The following is a 17,948-nucleotide window of genomic DNA, read 5'->3' as shown; positions in this document are numbered from 1 at the left end:
AGGGGCAGGAGCCAGCACTGCAGGGCTGGCTGTCAGGGCTCTCGGGGCCATTGTGACCTCAGGGGCCATTGTGACCACGGGGTGTCACAGGGGATGCAGAGAGGTGCAGGGGCTCAGCCATGGGGACAGGATTGAAGGATTTACAGCCCTGGGAGCTGCCAGTGCAGCTGGGGCTCTGCAGGACACTGCTGGCACTGCCACCCCAACTGCAGCACGGGCCCCCTGCCCCACTAGCACGAGCTGCTCCTCTGTCCCCAGGAGCTGTTTGCTGTTCTGCAGGCACACCTGGGGGGCTCTCCTCACACCCCTTCCTCCCCCAGGTCCTGCCCCTGCTGCACAAACCTCTCTGACACCTGCGAGTGCAGCAGGAACCATCCACATCTGAGGGTGCAGCTCCTCACCCTGATGTGAAAGCAGATTGTTCTGGGGTGTTTACCCGTGTTGGGATCAAAGGCAGCCTCACACTGCGCTGTGTTACATCACAGCAGTGCTCACACGGCTCTTTCTATGCCATAAAATCTGCTGGAGATCTTCCAAGTGCTTTCCTGAGCTTCGTGCCCAGCCCAGCCCAGCAGTCCCTTTTGCTGGGTGGCCTCGACCACGCAGGAGTGACAGAGGTCCTGCCTCAAGAACACAGCCCGGGCACCCAGCTTGGCAACCTCCCCGTGTCTCTGGAGTTTGCTCTTCACAGAAGCCACCGTGCCCAGCCTGCTGCTCCTGCTGCTCCCGAGCTTCTCCTGCCCTTCTGAGGGGAGGTCTGGAGGTGGAAGGTAAAAACCAAACATCTTTCATCCGGAACACCCAGATGGGAATGTGCACAGGAGCCCTGGCAGGACTGCTCAGCAGCTTGTGCTCTGTGGGATAATGAATTCACCTCCAGACCCCTGCGAGCAGGGAGGGGATGTTTTCCTGCCTGGCACCCAGGGCGAGGCGGGAGCGGGGCTGGGGGTGGCAGGGCTGGGATGTGGGGAGGGGGCACCCCCAGCCCCGGGGCCCAGCAGCCCCCCAGCAGCGGCAGGGGCTGAGTCAGCCCTGCTGCTCCCTCCCCTTTGAAGTCTCGTGGCTGTAATGAGATTTTGTGGGACACCTTTGTGCACGAGCCCAGGCTCTCTCATTCCACAGGATTTTATTGGCTTGGCCGCTGCAGCTCTGCTCCCCTTTTTTTTTTTTTTTTTTTTTTTTCTAAAGAGAAATAAAATTTATTGTATGTTGAAATGGCAAAGACTTCACTGGCTTCTTGCTCTGCTGTTCTAGGCAGAACAAAATGTGACAGAATGCTCTCAGGAAAGCCAAAACAAAATTACAGAACTAGTATGTTGCTGCACTAAAATTGCTTTCTCTTGATAATTTCTGGTTTCCAGCTGACAGGATGGGTTTCTTCAGTAGCAGTATCATCCTCTTTGTATACTTTTATGGTTTTATCAGCTTCAGCTGTTAGCAGTCTGCTTTCTGACTGGTCAAAAACACAAGGAAATATTCCTGATTTCTGATTCCCTGCCCAAAGAACCTGGCTGCACAGCTGCATGCACTCTCTGGAAATTGTACCCCGTTCTCCACTCCCAGAGGTGCACGGTACCATTACCAGCTCCTGACACCAGAACACCATCAGAAGTTACAGCCAGCGTGTTTCCAATAGCACTCTGACCAGAGAGGTTCTGAATGAAGATTCCAGCTGGGAATTTCCACACGGTGCCAGCTGTGGTTCTGCTGGAGCAGGGATCCTGGACAAGGGGGGAGTTTTCCTCTGAAGCTCCAGGGCTGCTGGAGATGGGCCTGCTCTCCCTCTGGGAATGCAGTGGGAAAAAGCTGGGTGTGATGTTCCCAAATCTCAGACTGGATCCAGGTAGGAATGCTTGGCTCCTCCCCTGGGCAGAGCATCTCCCCTTGGGATGATGGAATTTGATCAGCCCTGCAGGGACACTCAGTGGCTGTGGACAGCAGAGATCTCCTGGAGGGAGGATGGGCTGTGGAAGAGATAAAGAGCACTCCCCCACCTGGTTTGAACAGCTGGTGATAGAATGCACACTTCTGGTTCCATCTTCCATTGCAACCTAAGACAGAGTAATGTTACTATTCGACATTGTAAGATATATCGTTGTTTTCTTTTAAGAGATAAGACTACCCCAGCTAAAACAGCTGTGATGAAACACTGATAAATAAACTCCTGTTTGTGGGTAAAGAAGATACAGTGTTCACCCTTGATTTTGTGGAAGATTCTATTGCTCATTACAACCTCTCCTGCTTTATCCTCCATAGATAACACAGTAGAGTCAGTTATGATTCTGCATTATGGCTCTTGTTGGTTGTGAGCTGTTTTAGGTTTTGCCTTTGTTTCTGTGATTCTGTGATTCTGTGTTTCAGTGCCCCTGTGTTTCAGAAGTTCTGTGTTTCTGTGCCCCTGTGTTTCTGTGCCCCTGAGTTTCAGAAGTTCTGTGTTTCTGTGCCCCTGTGACCCTGCCCAGAGCCCACCAGCACGGTTTCCCACCCGGATCCGGCTGCAGCGCAGCTGTTTCCCAGTTTCCATCCCATCCCTCTCTTCCCCGCAGGCAGGACAATCCCTTCTCCCCCAGCCCGCCACAGCCGGTCCCTGCCGAGTGCCAGGGCGGCTGTCTGTGTGTCTGTGTGTCTGTCTGTCTGTCGGCAGCGGCGTTTCCGTCTCACAGGCAGCACTTAAGATAACTGTCAGGCCAGCCGCACTAATTGCAGGGCTCGGAGCCGCCCCTGCGGAGCGGAGCGGGAGCGGCCCTGGCCAGGGAGCGGCACCCGAGCAGCGCCAGGGAGCCGCAGCCCCGCGGAAATCCCCGGGACATCCCTTAAAGAGTTAGAGCTCCTCCACCACAGCCACCGAACTGAATTTTAGCAATTTAATTCTCCTTTTCCTTCCTCGTTTCCCATTCATAATTCGCTTTATTTAAGTGCTGCCTCGTAGCTGTGCCACGATTGGACTTCTCTTTTGGGATATCGTAACAGTGCTCATTTTTCATTCTTCACAGGGGATTTAATGTGTTGCTTTAATTTGTTCTTTAAAGCAAAAAAAGAAGATGCTTTTCATAAGAAAACCATAATTTTAAAGTGATAAAGTGATATTTATCACTGAAAAAAAAGATATCTATATGGTTTTGACTCCCAAAACTAGGTAGAGATAGAAAGAGGTGTAAGATCTTAACCTGAAGTTGGAAGCTGCGTTTCACAGTTAATGTTTTGACAACTATTTTGGGTTTAAAGTTCTCCAGAATTCCCTACGTTTATTAGTAGGCAACGTTACTCATTAACTTTCAATTTTTACTTGCAGGGCACAAAAAAATCGCTACCAGTGCTAGAAATTTGCTTGTGTACCCAAAACTAGAAATGGTTTGGGGTCAATCCCATCGCCTTCAAGGTCTTGCATCCAAAGCACGCCGAGGCTCGGAGCAGCCCGGGCTCACCGGGTGTTTGTGGCCTCGCCAGGGAAGCCGGGGCTCGGCAGAAGGTGAAGTACGGAGGAACACGGGAGGGAGAGGAAGGGCAGAGCCCTCGGGGCTTCGGGCCGAGGGAACGGCCCCGGCTGAGTCAGGGAGATTTGGAATGGGAGGCTGGGGAAAGGCTCCTCACCCACGGGGTACCTGGGCACCGGACCCGGCTCTCCGGAGCTCAGGGAGCGCTCGGACAGAGGGATCAGCCTCGGGCCTTCGGGGTGTCCCTGCGGGGCCCGCAGCCGAACCGGGACGGTCCCCGCCGGCCTCAGCGGCTCTCGGAGCCCCGATGCCCTCGCAGCCCCGGCTCTCGGAGCCCCGATGCCCTCGCAGCCCCGGCTCCCGGTGGCCCCGGCTCCCGGTGGCCCCGCGCTGTCGCAGCCCCACGGCTCTCGGAGCGGGGGCACCTGGCGGAGGGCGGGCCCGGGGGTGGGGCCGTCCCCGCCCCTCCGGAGCTCTCGGCCCCGTCTCCTCGGTGCCGCGGGATGCCCGGCGCGGCTCGCCTCGCCTCGGCTCGGCCAGCATGAAGAAGCACCAGCCGCACTCGGTGCAGGGCACCTTCAGCCGCCTCTTCGGCAAGCGCCACTCCAGCCCCAGCGCCGCGTCCCTGTTCGCCACCAACCCGCCCTGGATCTTCACGCAGGAGGTGACCTCGGACAGCGCGGGTGGCACCGGTCAGTGTCCCCCGCCGGCCGTGGGGCTCGGCCGGGCGGTGCCGGGGCCAGAAGGGTGAGGTGGGCTCGGGGGCTCCGCTGCTGCCCGGCGGGGAAGCTCCGGGAGCGCTCGGTGGCACCGGGATGCGGCAGCGCCGGTCCCGGAGCTGTGCCCGAGCGGGGCGGGGGGTCCGCACCGCGGCTGGGCGGCTGCCGCTCCCGGCGGGTTAAACTCGGCTCAAAGAGGCTGATGAGTGACTGAAAATCCACTTTGTTGCTTCCCGTCGCGTTTTCCCACGCCATGTTTGATCTGCGCCTTCCCAGGTCGGAGTTATTTACTCATAAACCTGTTTCTCGCAGGGCTGCGAGCGAGGACGGAGCTGAGGGTTGCATATTCCTCGGGATTTATTTGTGTTTCTTTGTGGTTTTAATTGCAATACGGTGCCCTGGAGGCTCATGTAGGAGGGAGCCAAATTAATAGTAATGGAGCCAGGTAGATAGAAGATAGCAGTTTGTGGATGAAGTTTGGTGGCTGTAAGAGCCCAACAAACTCTTCCAAGATTAAAAAAAATGGAAGTGCCGCCTGCTGAGCTGTGCAGGGTGAAGTATTGTCTGTGAAAGCAACTGCGAGGTGGTTACACCCCAAAGGCCAAGCTGCTGAAACCAAGATAAAATGAAAGTGTGACAGGGAGTTTCATGCAACTCTGCAACCTAGGAGGAAAATTGCTGATTTCTAACTGTCGTAAATCTGAGGAGGATTCAAGCTTCTCTCTGATGTGGTTTGGATTAGAAAAAAGAAAAGAAGTTGCTGTGTCTGCTTATTAGGAGCCTGATTTCCGTGGCTGCGGTTCTGCAGGGGCAGTACAAAAGCTTTCTGCTCAGGTGTGGGTCGGACTGCAGGGGAAGAGCCGGGAATCCTGAAACCTGAGCCTGAGGAGCAGCTGGTGAATCGCTCCTTAGCATCCTCCTGGCCTTTGTGCCCGGAATGGGGCTCGGTGAGGGTGCAGCGGCAGTGTGGCAGTGGGACACCGCGGCTCAGGGGCCAGCAGCCCAAAGGGGCAGCAGCCCAGGGGCCAGCTGTGTTGTACCCAGACCCACACACAGCAAGCCCTGGTCCTGCCCCAGCAGCCCCAGCCCTGGCCCTGTTTCTAGAACATTTCCTGCAGGGCTCCGTGCCTGGAGGAGTCCCCTGCTCCTGCTGATCCCCACCTTGGTTTCTCATACAAAGTAAACACAAGTTAGGCAATGTGCAATGGGTGGAGGTTTGCATGTCCCTGACTCAGAGATTCCTGAATATAGTGACTGGTGGCACCTCCTCCTGCTGGGAGCTGTGGGTACCCCGGCTCAAACCTGCTGCACCTCCTCCAGGTGATGCAACCCCCGGGGAGGAAGAAGTTCCATTACATGCGTGGCAAACTGTTTATTTAATTTGCCGTGGCTGAGCAAACACAAATGTCTCCAGGACAGGCTGAATGTCAAAAAGTGGCCGAAGCAAGGCCAGTGCTTTGAGCCAGCTGCTTCCCACAGCTTCCAAGGGTGCATTTCCTGATCCCTCCTTCCAGGAAAGGAAGCTGGCAGAGCTCAGGGCTTGCTGGTGATGGGCTCCCAGCAGGCAAGTCCTGTTTATCTAGCAAAGAAAACACAACTACAAGCACTTCATTTTCCTTTAATTAAAGCATTCAGGGTAGCGATGCTTAGTAATCTAGGATCAAAGTCCTTGTGATCTTTAATCCAGTTTCTCACTGGGTTTACCTAGTGACTGTTAAATATAAAACTCATCGTTTCAAGTCTCAGAACTACTCTGTTGCTGCTCAGGCTGTCTGAGTCCAAACTCTCCTCTTGCCTTGGCCTTAATTCCTGCTCCTTACTCACTGAATGCGGGGTCGCCCACAGAATTAATCATCTGAGAATCACAGAGTGATTGAGTGGAAAGGAACCTTCAAACTCATCTCATTTCACTCCCTCTCATGGGCAGGGACACCTTCCACTAGGTCAGGCTGCTGCTCCAAGCCCCATCCAACCTGGCCTTGGACACTTCCAGGCAATTTGCTGGCTCCTCTGTCTTCCCTGGGACTGCAGCAGCTCCTCCTGAATGCTTCTGGGCCCCTCCCAGGCAGGGAGGTGGTAAAGGCTTGGTAGGACCAGGCTGGCTGAAGCACAGCTGGGTGGTGATTTGAAAGCTGGAGAAAATGTCCTTTGTGTAAAGAATCACTTGTAGTGGGAGAAGTTTGGTGTGAGGGAGGGGAAGCTGTGACTGCCTGGAGGGGCAGTGACAGCAGGGCAGATGCTCCTGGGGTGTCCCAGGGTGACCTGGGGGTGCTGAGTGGGAGAAGGGAGAAGCTGGCGTGCTTCTGGGCTCTGTGGTATGTTTGAAGGTTGTGTGGAATTCATCTGCCTCCAGTCCCTCAGCAGAGGCTGTGCTGCCTCATGCCCAGCCCCTGGTGTGGTCAGGCTCTCCATTCCAGGTGTTCCTTCTGTGGGATGCACACAGAGCATTTGCCCTCCTCTTTTTCCTAGACTTGGTGTAAAGCTGTTTCCCTGGGAGCTTCCTCCTGATTTCTGCCCATCCTTCTTCTTCTCTCCCTTCCTCACTGTCAAGGTCTGTTGTTGGGAGCACTCCTGCAGCTTTCCCTTCAATCAGAGCCATTTTGTTGTTTCCCCCTCCTTCCTCAAACTCTCAGGTTTTCTTTAATGTCGGTCTCTCTGGCTACGAGTTATTTGTGTATCTCCTTCCAGCCAAGGTGGGGTTTACATGCTTCAGTATTTCTGCTTGTTAATTCATGCTGCTAATCAGACACAAAGAACGTAATTAAATTAATTTTATGAGCTTTATTCACTGTCAGAAATAAACTGGCCCAAGAGGCGTGGCTCAAGGTGAAAGCACAAGGCTGGGAACCAGGAATTCCTGATGGCTTCTCCTGCTTGTCACAGCAGGGCCCTGTGACTTCCTGCCCTGCTGTCTCCCCAGGCAGGGCAGTCACCCAAAGCAGGCTGGAGGGCTGTGAAGCACCTGGAATTCCCTCTGGCTGGGATGTCAGTGCTGTGCCCACTGAGTGCTCGGCAGGGCAGGAGCTGTCCCTGCTCCTCTGCTGCTGCCTGCCCTCGATTCCAGCTGCTCAGACCAGCCAGGATTGCCTCCCGTTCCTTCAGAGCTGCTCCAGTTCATCCTGCAGAGCTCAGGGAAGGCTCTCTGAGCTCTGCAGGTGTGTGACAGGGCTGGGAGTGCCTGTCCTGCACACAGGGGACCTTCCTCCCCTGTCTTCCACTCACCTCCAGGACACCCAGGTTTTCCTCAGGGTCTGATGGGCTTTGCCCACTCCTGGGGCTGCTGCAGCAAATTCTGCACAGCTCTCTGTGAACTCCCGGGGTGTCTGTGTTGTTTTCAGCAGTGCCCAGCTCAGTGCTGCTGCTCACACTCTGCTCTCCCCCCAGGTGATGTGATCGAGGTCTATTACGGTGACAATCGCTTCGGGACGGTGACAGACCCGGGCACAGCCACGCTCAAACCCCGGCCCAGGGTGCGGCCCCTGCTGACCTTCCTGCCCCTGGTGAGTGCCCCAGTCACTGCTGGGCTGGAACTGGTGCCCCAGCCCCAGAGCTGGGCTGGAACTGGTGCCCCAGCCCCAGAGCTGCTGCTCTCAGCCCCTACTGAGAGGGAGCAGAAATGAAAAGCAGGACCCCTGTGTGATGAGGCTGGCTGTGAGGGATTGGGGTGATCTGAGCTCAGGCTGCTCTGGGACACAGAGGAGGCTCTGGGGGAGAGGTGTGAGCACTGTCAGACTGCATTTTCAGTTAAACACTAATTGCTGAGCACGGAGGATGATAGATCAGTGCAGTTCATCTCCCTGGTGCTGGCAGGATCTGTCCCAGATCAGGCAGGTGCCTGGAGCCAGCAGTGCTGCACTGAGTCCTGCTGATCGGGGGTGAGGTGATGCTGTGGCTGTGCAGGGGGAGATTCTTTTCAATCTCTGTATGAAAAACCATTCCCAATCCTCAGGGCTGTCGCCCAAGCCCTGCTGCTGCTGCCCACACAGGCACAGCTGGCCCTGGGGCTCTTTTTGCCTTCTGAGGGTCCCTCACAAACCTGGGCTGCTCCTCCCAGTACCAGCTCTAACTGAAGGACCTGGTAGGAAAAGGCAGCGTTTTGGAGCACCAGTGTGTGTTGGATGTTTGCACGCTTTTGGTGAGGTTTGATCATGATTTGCTCTGGCACTGACTTCTGCTGCCTCTACATACCTGCCCCAGGTACACACCTGCACAGGGCTGTTCTGCAGCTCCTGCCTTAACCCTTTCCCCCCACCCACCGAGCAGCTCCCGGTGAGTCAGGAGGATGCTCACGCCCTGCCCTGCAGCTCCTGTGCCTCTGCACCTGGCAGCTCTTCCCACAGGAGCAGCTTCCTGCCCCCAGCCCGGGCTATCCCACAGGGATCCAGCAGGAGAGGGGTCCCCCACTGCCCCAGCACTGCAGGTATCCCAGGGAACGAATTTCTGCAGCAAACTCCACACTGCCCTAGCTCAAAACCAAGGAGTTTGGGGGCAGCTCCTCGTATTCAGAGAAGTTCTTGGTCTCTCTGAGACCCCAGGGTGCTCAGCAGTTGTATTTTGGGTGGCTTTTGAAAGGGGCAGCCTCAAACCTTGGTCGTTGAATGGGTGGGCTCCTGAGAGCTGGGGACCACGGGGACAGGCAGGCTCCCTTCACTGGGAGGGCTGACTCTGTTCCAGGGATGAAAAGCGATTCCTGGTGGTTGCAGTGAAAGCTTCCCCCCCACGGGATCCTCAGCAGGCACCAATCTGATTCAGGTACCACAAACTGGAAATGCAGGTTCCTGGCACGGCACCCAGAGCCGGCCCTGAATCAGCTGGAGCTTTTCTGGGCTGGCCACACCCCGAGCAAACACCGGCAACAATCTGCCCAACCATCTCTGCAGACTGGCAGCGTGCTGGGGATGCTTTCCATTTCAGAAGCCAGCTGATGACGTGGGGATGGGTGGTTTTGGAGAGATGCTGAGCATTAGCAGCTGCCACAGAAGGTTTTGGTGAGGAACAGGCTTGCCCAGTTTGAAATGACACGTCCAAAATCCTTTGCAGCCTTTGGCTTCTCCATCAGCACGGAGCTGTCTGGTCCTTTGTGCAATCCCAGGACAGGAATTCCCTCACTCCTGGCTCACCTGTGTCTGGCTCATTCCCTTGTGCTTATAGGGGATCTCTGGTCGTCTGTCTGCAGGGTGATGGACGTAGCAAGTGAAATTTGTGCATTTTCCCATTATTTTGGCCGAAGCTGGGGCATTCCAGGACTCTTCCACAGGAGCCCAGGTGCTGCTGTTTTATCAGCTCTGCCCCAGCAGCTCCTGAGCTCCCCGGGCAGCGCAGTGTGTGGCTGTGATGTGCTGTCTGAGCCTGGATGGGGCTGGATGGACAAATCCAACTGACCTTTGGTCCAGGAGACTTTGGAATCCCATGGCAATCTGATGTAAAAACGGTGATAACGGCAGAGAAAGGCAAAGGGCAGGGGCTCAATCATTATCCAGGCTTTTGTGTGCAGGAAATGGCTGGGGGAGAGGTGCGGGCTGATGGCAGGATAACATTTCCTTTGTCAAGGGCTGTTAGCAGTGCAAACAGCTGCCTGGGGTGAGCAGGAATGGACGTGGGGCCTGGGAATGGGACAGTGTGTCCCTCCGTGGATGCTCCCTCCCTCGGGGCTTTGTGTCTCTCTGACATTGCTGTGCCCCGAGCTGCCCCCAGGCCCGGTGTGAGACCCCCCGGCGGAGCTGCTCATCCCAGCTGTGCCCTGCACACGGGTGCCCAGGTGTGTCCCGGGTGCCCAGGTGTGTCCTGGAGCCACCCCAGCCCCTCGGAGCCAACCCGGCCGTGAGTCAGGGAGGAGAGGCTTTTGCTGCTGGCAGAGCCCCGGCAGGCTCCAGGTGAGTCACCTGCCCCAATGGCTCACCTGGGTGGCTGCAATTACCGCGGTGCCCTCGCTGCAGGCGCCCTCCCGGGTGTGTAGGCTGCCAAATTGCTGGTCCTGTACCAGCTAAAGGCACTGCCGAGTTCTCAGCATGAGCCTGAAGGGAGTAACTGCCAGCAAAACACAAACCTCACAAGGAGCAGCTTTCCCCAGAGTGCTCAGATATGCTGGTGCCAGTTTCCCAAAAAGCTGGAGGTCTGCCTGTGACTGTGGCAGTGCTTGCTGCAGAGAAATACCCACCAAAGTGCCCACTGAACCCAGGGGAGCTGCTCAGTGCACTGGTGCATCAGCAGTGAGGGGCTGGTGCTGCTGCTGGCAGCTGGGCAGCCCCAGGGGGATGTGAATTCCTCCAGGGGGGATGTGAAATAGCTGAATTCAGGGGGATGTGAAGTAGCTGAATTCCTCCAGGGGGGATGTGAAGTAGCTGAATTCCTCTCCAGCCCTCCATGGCCTGTGCAGCCTTGATGACTTCGCTCATCCCCTCAAACCCTGTCAACAGCAGCTTCCACAGGGACCTCCATATCACAGACACTGCCCTGGATCCCATCAGCGCTTGTGTGGACAAATTACCAGCTGCTTGTCAGCCCTTTGCTCTGATCCCTGGCTGTAAGACTGACGGCTCTGTTTTCTCAACTCCTGCAGAACGCCCAGGAATCCCACGGGGTGGCTGTGCCAACGCCGTCGGTGCCAGAAGACTTTGTGGAAAAGGCAGCTCTTGGTAAGGGATGTTCTCTGTGGAGTCCTGGCCAGCACAGAGTGCTCAGCGAGCCCTCAGGGCAGGAAATGTGTGTGTGTACCCAGCTCTGGAGCAGACAGTCTGCTCATGTATTTTCATGCTAAAATAGAGTCTGTTATTAATTATTTTTTGAAGTCATTGAAAATTAATTAATTCCTAAGGGGTGAGGCAAAGTGGCTAGTGCAATTCAGGAGGATTCAAACAGCCTGGCAAGGGGCTGGCTCGCTGGGCAGGCCACTGGCCAGCACTGATGGAGAGGTGCTCACATGGCTGTGCTCTCTGCTCCTGCAGGCTCTGGCTCCCAGCTCAATGGCAATATTCGGATGTACAGCTCGGTGGGGGACCTGCGCCCGCAGGCCCTCGATGGGCATGACCTGGATGAAGACATCCCCCCGCCGCCATCGGTGCCCCCACCACCCCCTCCAGCGCCCGTGTCACCCCCTCTGGCCTCGCCGGTTCCTCCACCCCCCGAAATGCTGCCACCGCCGCCGCCACTGCCACCCGAGATGGTGCCACCGCCTCCCGCCATGGCAGCGCCGCCGCCTCCCGCCTCTGCCCTGTCCTCGCCCAGCACGCCGGCTCCTCCAGACTTCATCCCGCCAGCCCCGCCGGGCGCCCGGGACCCCTTCGGCCCCGGCATGTCCAAGTGGAAATCCGAGACGGTGCTGAACACGAGGCAGGCCGATGCCGAGGGGCCGCTCTGCGCCGCCGAGCCCGGGGCGCCCGCGGCCCCCAGCCCCAAGGAGAGCCTGCAGCCCAAGGCCGAGCCCCACCTCACCTTCCCCAGGTCGTTCAAGGTGCCGCCGCCGGCCCCGGCGCGCTCCTCGTCCATCCCGGTGCAGGAGGGCCGGCAGGAGCCCGTGCCCAGGCAGCCTCACGCCCGGCCGCCCCTGCCGCCCTGCTTCACCATCAGACCTGCGGGCAAGGCGCGGCTGGGAGAGGCCGAGCAGAGGAGCTCCGGGCTCAGACAGGGCCTTGGGAAGCCGGCTGTGCCCCCTCCACTGAGCCCCAAGCCGGGCGCAGGGCTCAGCCAAGGCGCGAATCCCGCCGGCCGCCGCTCCCCACTGCCGGGCTCCGAGGGGGAGAGGATTCCCCAGCTGAAAACAGCCGGCAGAGACTCCCCTCCAAAATCTGAACCTCTCACTGCGAACGACCTGGATCTGCCCCCTCCGGACTACCCGAGCTGTGAGGATGACTGGAAGGATGCCAACAACCTGAACAAGCTGCGGGACGAGCTCTCGGCCCTGCTGCGCTCCCCGCGCCGCGAGGAGAGGCCGCTGGAGAAGCCGGCTGCTCCCCAGCCCGTGGACGGTGGTCCCAGCCGTGCTGGCAGCCGTGAGCCAGGGCTCAGCGAGCCCCAGCTCGCCAGGAAGGACACGGGGTTATCCAAGGGAGGGGAGAGTGAGAAGAAAGAGGCGCCCAGCAGTCCCCCCAGCACCAGTGGGGGCTCTCCCAGCACTGCAGTCACCGCCCCGGACAGCAACCCTGACACACAGCCCCGCAGTGTGATGACGATCAGGAACGAGCTGGAGGCTGTGCTGTCTCTGAAGAAAGAGGGGAAACCTGCCTCAGGGCTCAGCAGCCAGAAGCAGGGTGTGGAGAATAGCATCAGCACCCCACAGGTGAGGAAGAGCCCCCCTGACCTGAGGAAGAGCCCCCCTGACACGAGTGACTCAGTGGTGCCAAAGCCGGTCCCCAGCCCGCTCCCAGCCCCGGTGGCTACTGTGGAGAAGGATGAGACAGACCACGAGGACCATCCTGCTCCTGCTGCTGGCAAGGTCACAGAGGATGTGAGCCCTGCTCCTGGGTCCCTAAGCAGCAGCGTGAGTCCCCCAGACCCACCCCAGGAACCGGCAGAGGAGCCCCCAGCTCCCAGCCCCCCCTCAGCCCCTGTGTCCCCTGCACAGAGCCCGGCGCCACAGCCCAGCTCGGCCATCTTCCAGTACAAAGTGCACCGGGCTGGGGCCAGCTCGGCCGAGCCGCCCTCTGCCCCGGGCTCTGCTGAGCCCTCCTGCCCCGGGAGCTCAGGCAGGAGCCCCCCGGGCACCTCGGGAGCGGGGCAGGAGGAGGTGCTGATCCACCCGGTGACGGGGGAGCGCGTGGAGCGGGGCTCGCCCATGGCCCTGCTGCTGGCAGCCCGGCAGCGTGCCCAGCGGGGCCGCCAGGCCGGGGACGGGGCGGCTGCCCTCAGGGCGAAGCCAGCCCTGAGACTCACCAGTGCCTCGTCGGACACCTCCTCCACCAGCTTCTTCCGCCACGAGTCCAAGCCCTACTCCTTCACCGTGGTGCCTCGGCCGTCTGCGGCCAGTCCAGCAGGGTCTGGCTGGAGCAAGCCCCCCTCCTTCTCCAGCTCCTCGGAGCAGGGCCGGGACGTGCGGGCGGCGGGCGAGGCGCAGCCCCCCGGGCCCCGGCGAGCCGCTGCCTCCAGCCTGCTCCGGGGCCTGCTGGACGCGGGGCAGCCCAGCCGGCCCGGCCCGGCCCGGCCTGGAGCGCCCCGGGAGGAGGAGAGCGGGGACACGGTGCTGGACTTCGGCATTATCCCCCCGCCCCCCGAATTCAGCAACGAGGTGGACGAGGGTCCCCTCGCAAGCCGGGAGGAGAACCGCAAGTGCCCCAGCGTCCCTGACAGCGGCCGGGGCTCGGGAGAGCCGCGCTATTTCAGGTGGGCTGGCTACAGCCGCAGCTACGGGGGCAACCAGGAGCCAGCTGCTCCGCCACCCTTGGAGAAGAGCTGGAGGAACGGTGACTTCACACCGCAGTACCCGGATTACAGCAGCTCCACGAGCTTCCCCAGCCACGGCCCCAACCCGCGCCCGCTGATCAAGAAGCGCCTGTACATGTCGGAGCCCGACAGCTCCTACCCCCGGGCGGCCGCAGCCCCCCGGGCCTCGGGCACCCTCTCCTCCACCCTCTCCTCCTACGGCCCCGGGGGGTTCAGCTCCACGCCCGGGGAGGGGTCTCGCCGCCCGGGCCCCGGCCACAGGAATGGCCCCTCGAGCGCCCAGGGCAGGCGGGCGTCGATGGATGCTGCGGGGAAAGCTGCGGCCTACGGCGGCCCCGGGGCTGAGGCCAAGTACAAGGGCCAGAACGGGGACTTCTCGCCCACCAGCGTGCTGACAGCCAGCAGGTACGTGCCCCTGAGCCCACGTGCTCCCTGAGCCCACTCTCCCTGTCCTCGGTGTCCCTTGGAATGGCCCCAGAGCAGGGCTCCAGGGAAGTCGCTGCCCCTTGGCTCATGCTGCTGCCCCATTCTGAGGGCAGTGACCGCCCATGGCTCCTCCTGGTGCCAGCTGTGACCCCATGCCCATGTCCCTCCTGTCCCCACCTCACTGAGGGAGACACGAAGCAGTGAAACGCTTCATCCCTGCGGTGCTGACCCAACGCCAAGGTTTGCCTGGGCTTGCTTTGGGTGACTGTCCCTCTGTTCTCCCTGCAGGCCTGCCCACGGCACCCCGCACTACGGGGGACCCTCCAACACCTTCACGGTCCGGCCCGGCACGCGCCAGCCCATCTCCTACGCCTACCAGAGCCACCGGTAGGCCGAGCTCGGGGCCGCCCCGCCGGCGGCCGGCTGGGAGGGGCGAGAAGGTGCCTGGGTCGGTCCCTTCCTCCTCTACGGGCACCAGGGACGGTCCCGACCCAGCCTGGAAACGCACTGGCTTGGAACTGCTGGTGGGGAATGAGCCCGAGACCGGACTTTTCTCAAAGACTGCCATGGAGAGTAGTTACTGCGGAGGGCAGGCCGCTGCCCTGTTACGTGAGCAAACGTGGTTCCCCTTTTTCCCGTTTTCCCTCCCGGGTTATTTTCAGGATTGCAGCCTGAGAGGCTGTCTAGGAAAGCCAAAGAGCATCCTCAGCTCTCTTTAAAGAGCATCACCACTGGAAAGGTTGATTTCGGCTTGTTCTTTAATTGGTTTAACTCCAGCACGTTTGGGAGCAGGGAGAAACCAACTGAGATGTGCACAATGGAAGTAAAACAGTGTATAGCTAAATGTCAGGGATTAAAATAAGAATGTGAGGCCAGTGGGATAGGAGGAGAGTTTAGGATGCCTTGATCCTGACCCTTTGTGTCCTTAAGAGTTTGGAACAAATCAGTTCTGCCTTAAACCCAGCTCTGAGCAGTCAGTGCCTGCCCTGCCGAGCTGGGCTCTGACCCCTTCTCCAGGAGCAGCTTTGGGAGCAGGGGCCCTGCTTTGCTGTGCCTTTTGGTCACTGTAAATGTTTCTGTTGGTAATTATTCCTCGTGGAAGGAGGCTGTGAGGCCTGGCTGGGAGGCTGTGAAGCACTTTGGAGGTGTAGGACACGGAGCAATCCTTTTCCTTGGGCTGGTGGGTGCCAGCGACTCGCCCAGACTTGCTGTGGTGCTCTCCCCGAGGGCTCTCTTGCCATTCACACCCCTGTGCCCCACAAAGTGTCCTTATGAGCTGTTCCACTGCTCTGGGCTTCCCTGTGCCTGATCTGGGACTGAGAAGCTCCATTTCAGTGTGACTGTTTGTGCTGGTGGGGTGTCTGCAGGGACACCTGACGGGAGCTGGCTCTCTCTGTTTGCCTCAGTGCTGGTCCAGGTGCTGCAGGTGCAGCCCTGCCCTGCTCCCCATTGCAGCCTCCGAGCAGCTGCTGGTGCCTGGGCAGGGGTGGGAGCTGTGAGAAGCCTTAAAGAGGGTTCCAGAGTGAGCAGCGGGGTCTCACCACAGCTGACCTGAGTTGTGAATAGCCAACGTTCTGAAACTAGAAACAGAGACTCTTCCTCCCAGGTAAACCTGCTGAAACTCACTGTAAGATAACTGTAAAAACTTGTAGAGAATTTTTTCCTTGTCACTGATAAACTGAAAGCACTTTGAGACATGAGTCTGTTTTCATGGAAAGCACTTTTCTTTTTTCAATGCTATAAATGCCACTGGTTCCACTCCAGCTTACCCTGCCTGGCACACATCTGGATGTGGCCTGCAAGCAGATCTTGCTTTACAGTTCAGCTCAAAATCAGGGATACATTTTCCTTCATTGTGGAATTCTCAAAAGTTATCTTGATATTCGAGTCATGTCATTGACAATCTGTGTTTCGTGTTATTTCCAGCTTTACCTAAGATTTTAACAGCCCTTTCAGATATTGCAGCAGCTTTAAAGTATTCTGAACTTCACTTTGCTGTGAATAAAATGAAAATGCAAATACAATAATCAGTCTAATAGCTAATTCAAAGGGCATTTTTATGCCAGCAAGTCATAGTGACTTAGAAGATTTCCACTGCTCACCCCAGCCAATATTGAAATAGGCTTTTAATATCTGGGTGTTGGTTTTAAAAAAATATTTATGGAGAGAAGTGACTGTGGAGTAACTATAAGGACATTTAAGTGTGCCAAGTGTCATGTGGAATACCACCTGCCCCAAAACATGGAGTTTTCTCCATGCAAGGAGCATCTTGAGCATTCTTATTCTTATGTAGAAGTAAATCCATGCTCCTCCTGGAGGGGCTCCAGGGTCGTGTTTTGGTACTGGATGAAGTTTCACCAGTTTAACTTGAAAACAAACAAAGAAGTCTCTTTGATAGTGTTGCAACTTAATGGTTTTTTCTTCCTGATACTTTTTTTTTTTCCAAAATAATAAGCTATATTTGCAAATGAGCTCTCAGAAACAATTTTAAGGCTGGGTGGGCAATTTCAGCTTTTGATACTGACTTTGCCCAGAAGTGGGGAGGGCAGGGGGGTATGTGTGCAGTGTTCCACCTCAAGAATTCTTCCAAATTGCAATCTCCCCAACACAAGGGTTTTTTTGGTTTGTTTTTTTTTTTTTTTAAGAGAATGTGACACTCCAATGTTGATACCTGTTTTAAATGTCACGTTTAAATGTCACGTTTCACCCAGACACACAATTCACGTGGAGGTGAATTGTGGTCTTAGACACCACGGAGTGTCTCATTTCTAGCAGACATAATTGCTTTAATTTACTATTAGAAGTGTGTAAATAGAAGTCAGCTTTATACAAGAGCCACTCTTCATTCAAGAACGCCATTCAGGGACTGCCCAGGGGACTGAGCTGCCACTGAATCAGGGTGGACTCTGCTCCCAGTTGTAGGACTGGTTAGCATGCAGGTTTTCAGCAGTGGGACTCTTCTGTTCTTCACTTTGGACTATCCCTGCTTCCTTTGAATGCATTCAGCAAATTCTGGTATTTCAGGAACAGCTCACCATTGATTCTGGGGCCATTGTGACAAAGGAAGCACTGTCAGAGCTGTTGGCAGCCAAAGCACTTGGGGACAGAGTGTGATGTCCCAGGAGGGAGGACTGCAGGGGTGGGGACGAGCCCCCCTTCCTGGGGCAGGTAACTCTGGATAAATAAACTGTCCTTGCATTCCTCCTCCCAGCTCTTTCACTACAGAAATTTAGCAATAGAGTAAGAGGAAACAAAACTGGGGGGTATTAATGGAGCAAAGCACCCTGCCTCAGCCCAGGGCTGAGAGCTACCCTGAAGCCTGAGTGTGGAATTATTCTCACTTCACCCTCTCTGATGCAGTGTGGTAATTCAAGTCTGATACAACTGAAATTATCCCCTGCAGCTGCCTCTTCCTCACAAGTTCCTGCTAGGGGAGTGTAACAGAGCTTTAGCTGTAAAGTATTGAACAAAGTCTCTTATTTATGAGTGCCACTGAACACCAACCTTCTTGCATTAAACATTTCTGGATGTTTTATTACACGTCTGGTCTGACTTTTTTTAGTGTTGCTTGCATGGTCTGTCTGCTGGAGGATTGGGAAGTTTGCACATCCCTGCAAGGATGGGAAAAGGTAGCTCAGCAAGGGTTTGAATTTCAGCTTACCCAGGGCTTGGTCCAGTTTCCCTGGGTGGTTGATCCAAAGCCTGTGGCCATGTCAGTGCTCTCAGAAGCCCAGGCAGGGCAGGAAGGGGCAGCTGAGCCCCAGGAGCTCTGTCACTCACACCCAGCTGGTTGGGCAGGCTGGCAGAGGAGCAGCTTCTATAAATAGTGCTTGGGCTGGAGCTGCTCAGCAGGGATGAAACTCCTGCCTGCTGCAAGTCCCAACTGGAATGCTGTGCCCAAAACTGCAAGCACGGTGTCAGCAATGCAGGCAGCAAAAAGGTTTGTCTGCAGTGTGGCTGCTCCTCTGCACTCAGAATGAAACTGATTTGCATT

At 57.0% G+C, this 17,948-nt stretch overlaps 1 protein-coding gene across 1 annotated transcript; it reads left to right on the top strand.

Annotated features, from left to right (window-relative positions):
- Nucleotides 1-3,917: 3,917 nt before the first annotated feature.
- On the top strand, nt 3,918-17,489 carry C25H6orf132 (chromosome 25 C6orf132 homolog). Its single transcript, XM_059867530.1, has 5 exons — nt 3,918-4,126; nt 7,538-7,653; nt 10,713-10,788; nt 11,098-13,933; nt 14,243-17,489. The coding sequence occupies exons 1-5, from the start codon at nt 3,976-3,978 to the stop codon at nt 14,343-14,345; spliced, it is 3,282 nt and encodes a 1,093-aa protein (XP_059723513.1). The 5' UTR covers nt 3,918-3,975; the 3' UTR covers nt 14,346-17,489.
- The last annotated feature ends 459 nt before the right edge of the window (nt 17,490-17,948 follow it).

Source organism: Haemorhous mexicanus, chromosome 25 (assembly GCF_027477595.1).
Source record: "Haemorhous mexicanus isolate bHaeMex1 chromosome 25, bHaeMex1.pri, whole genome shotgun sequence".
Taxonomy (NCBI): Eukaryota; Metazoa; Chordata; class Aves; order Passeriformes; family Fringillidae; genus Haemorhous; species Haemorhous mexicanus.
The sequence above is the reverse complement of the archived record's forward strand: the minus strand, read 5'-3'. Positions and strand labels throughout refer to the sequence as shown.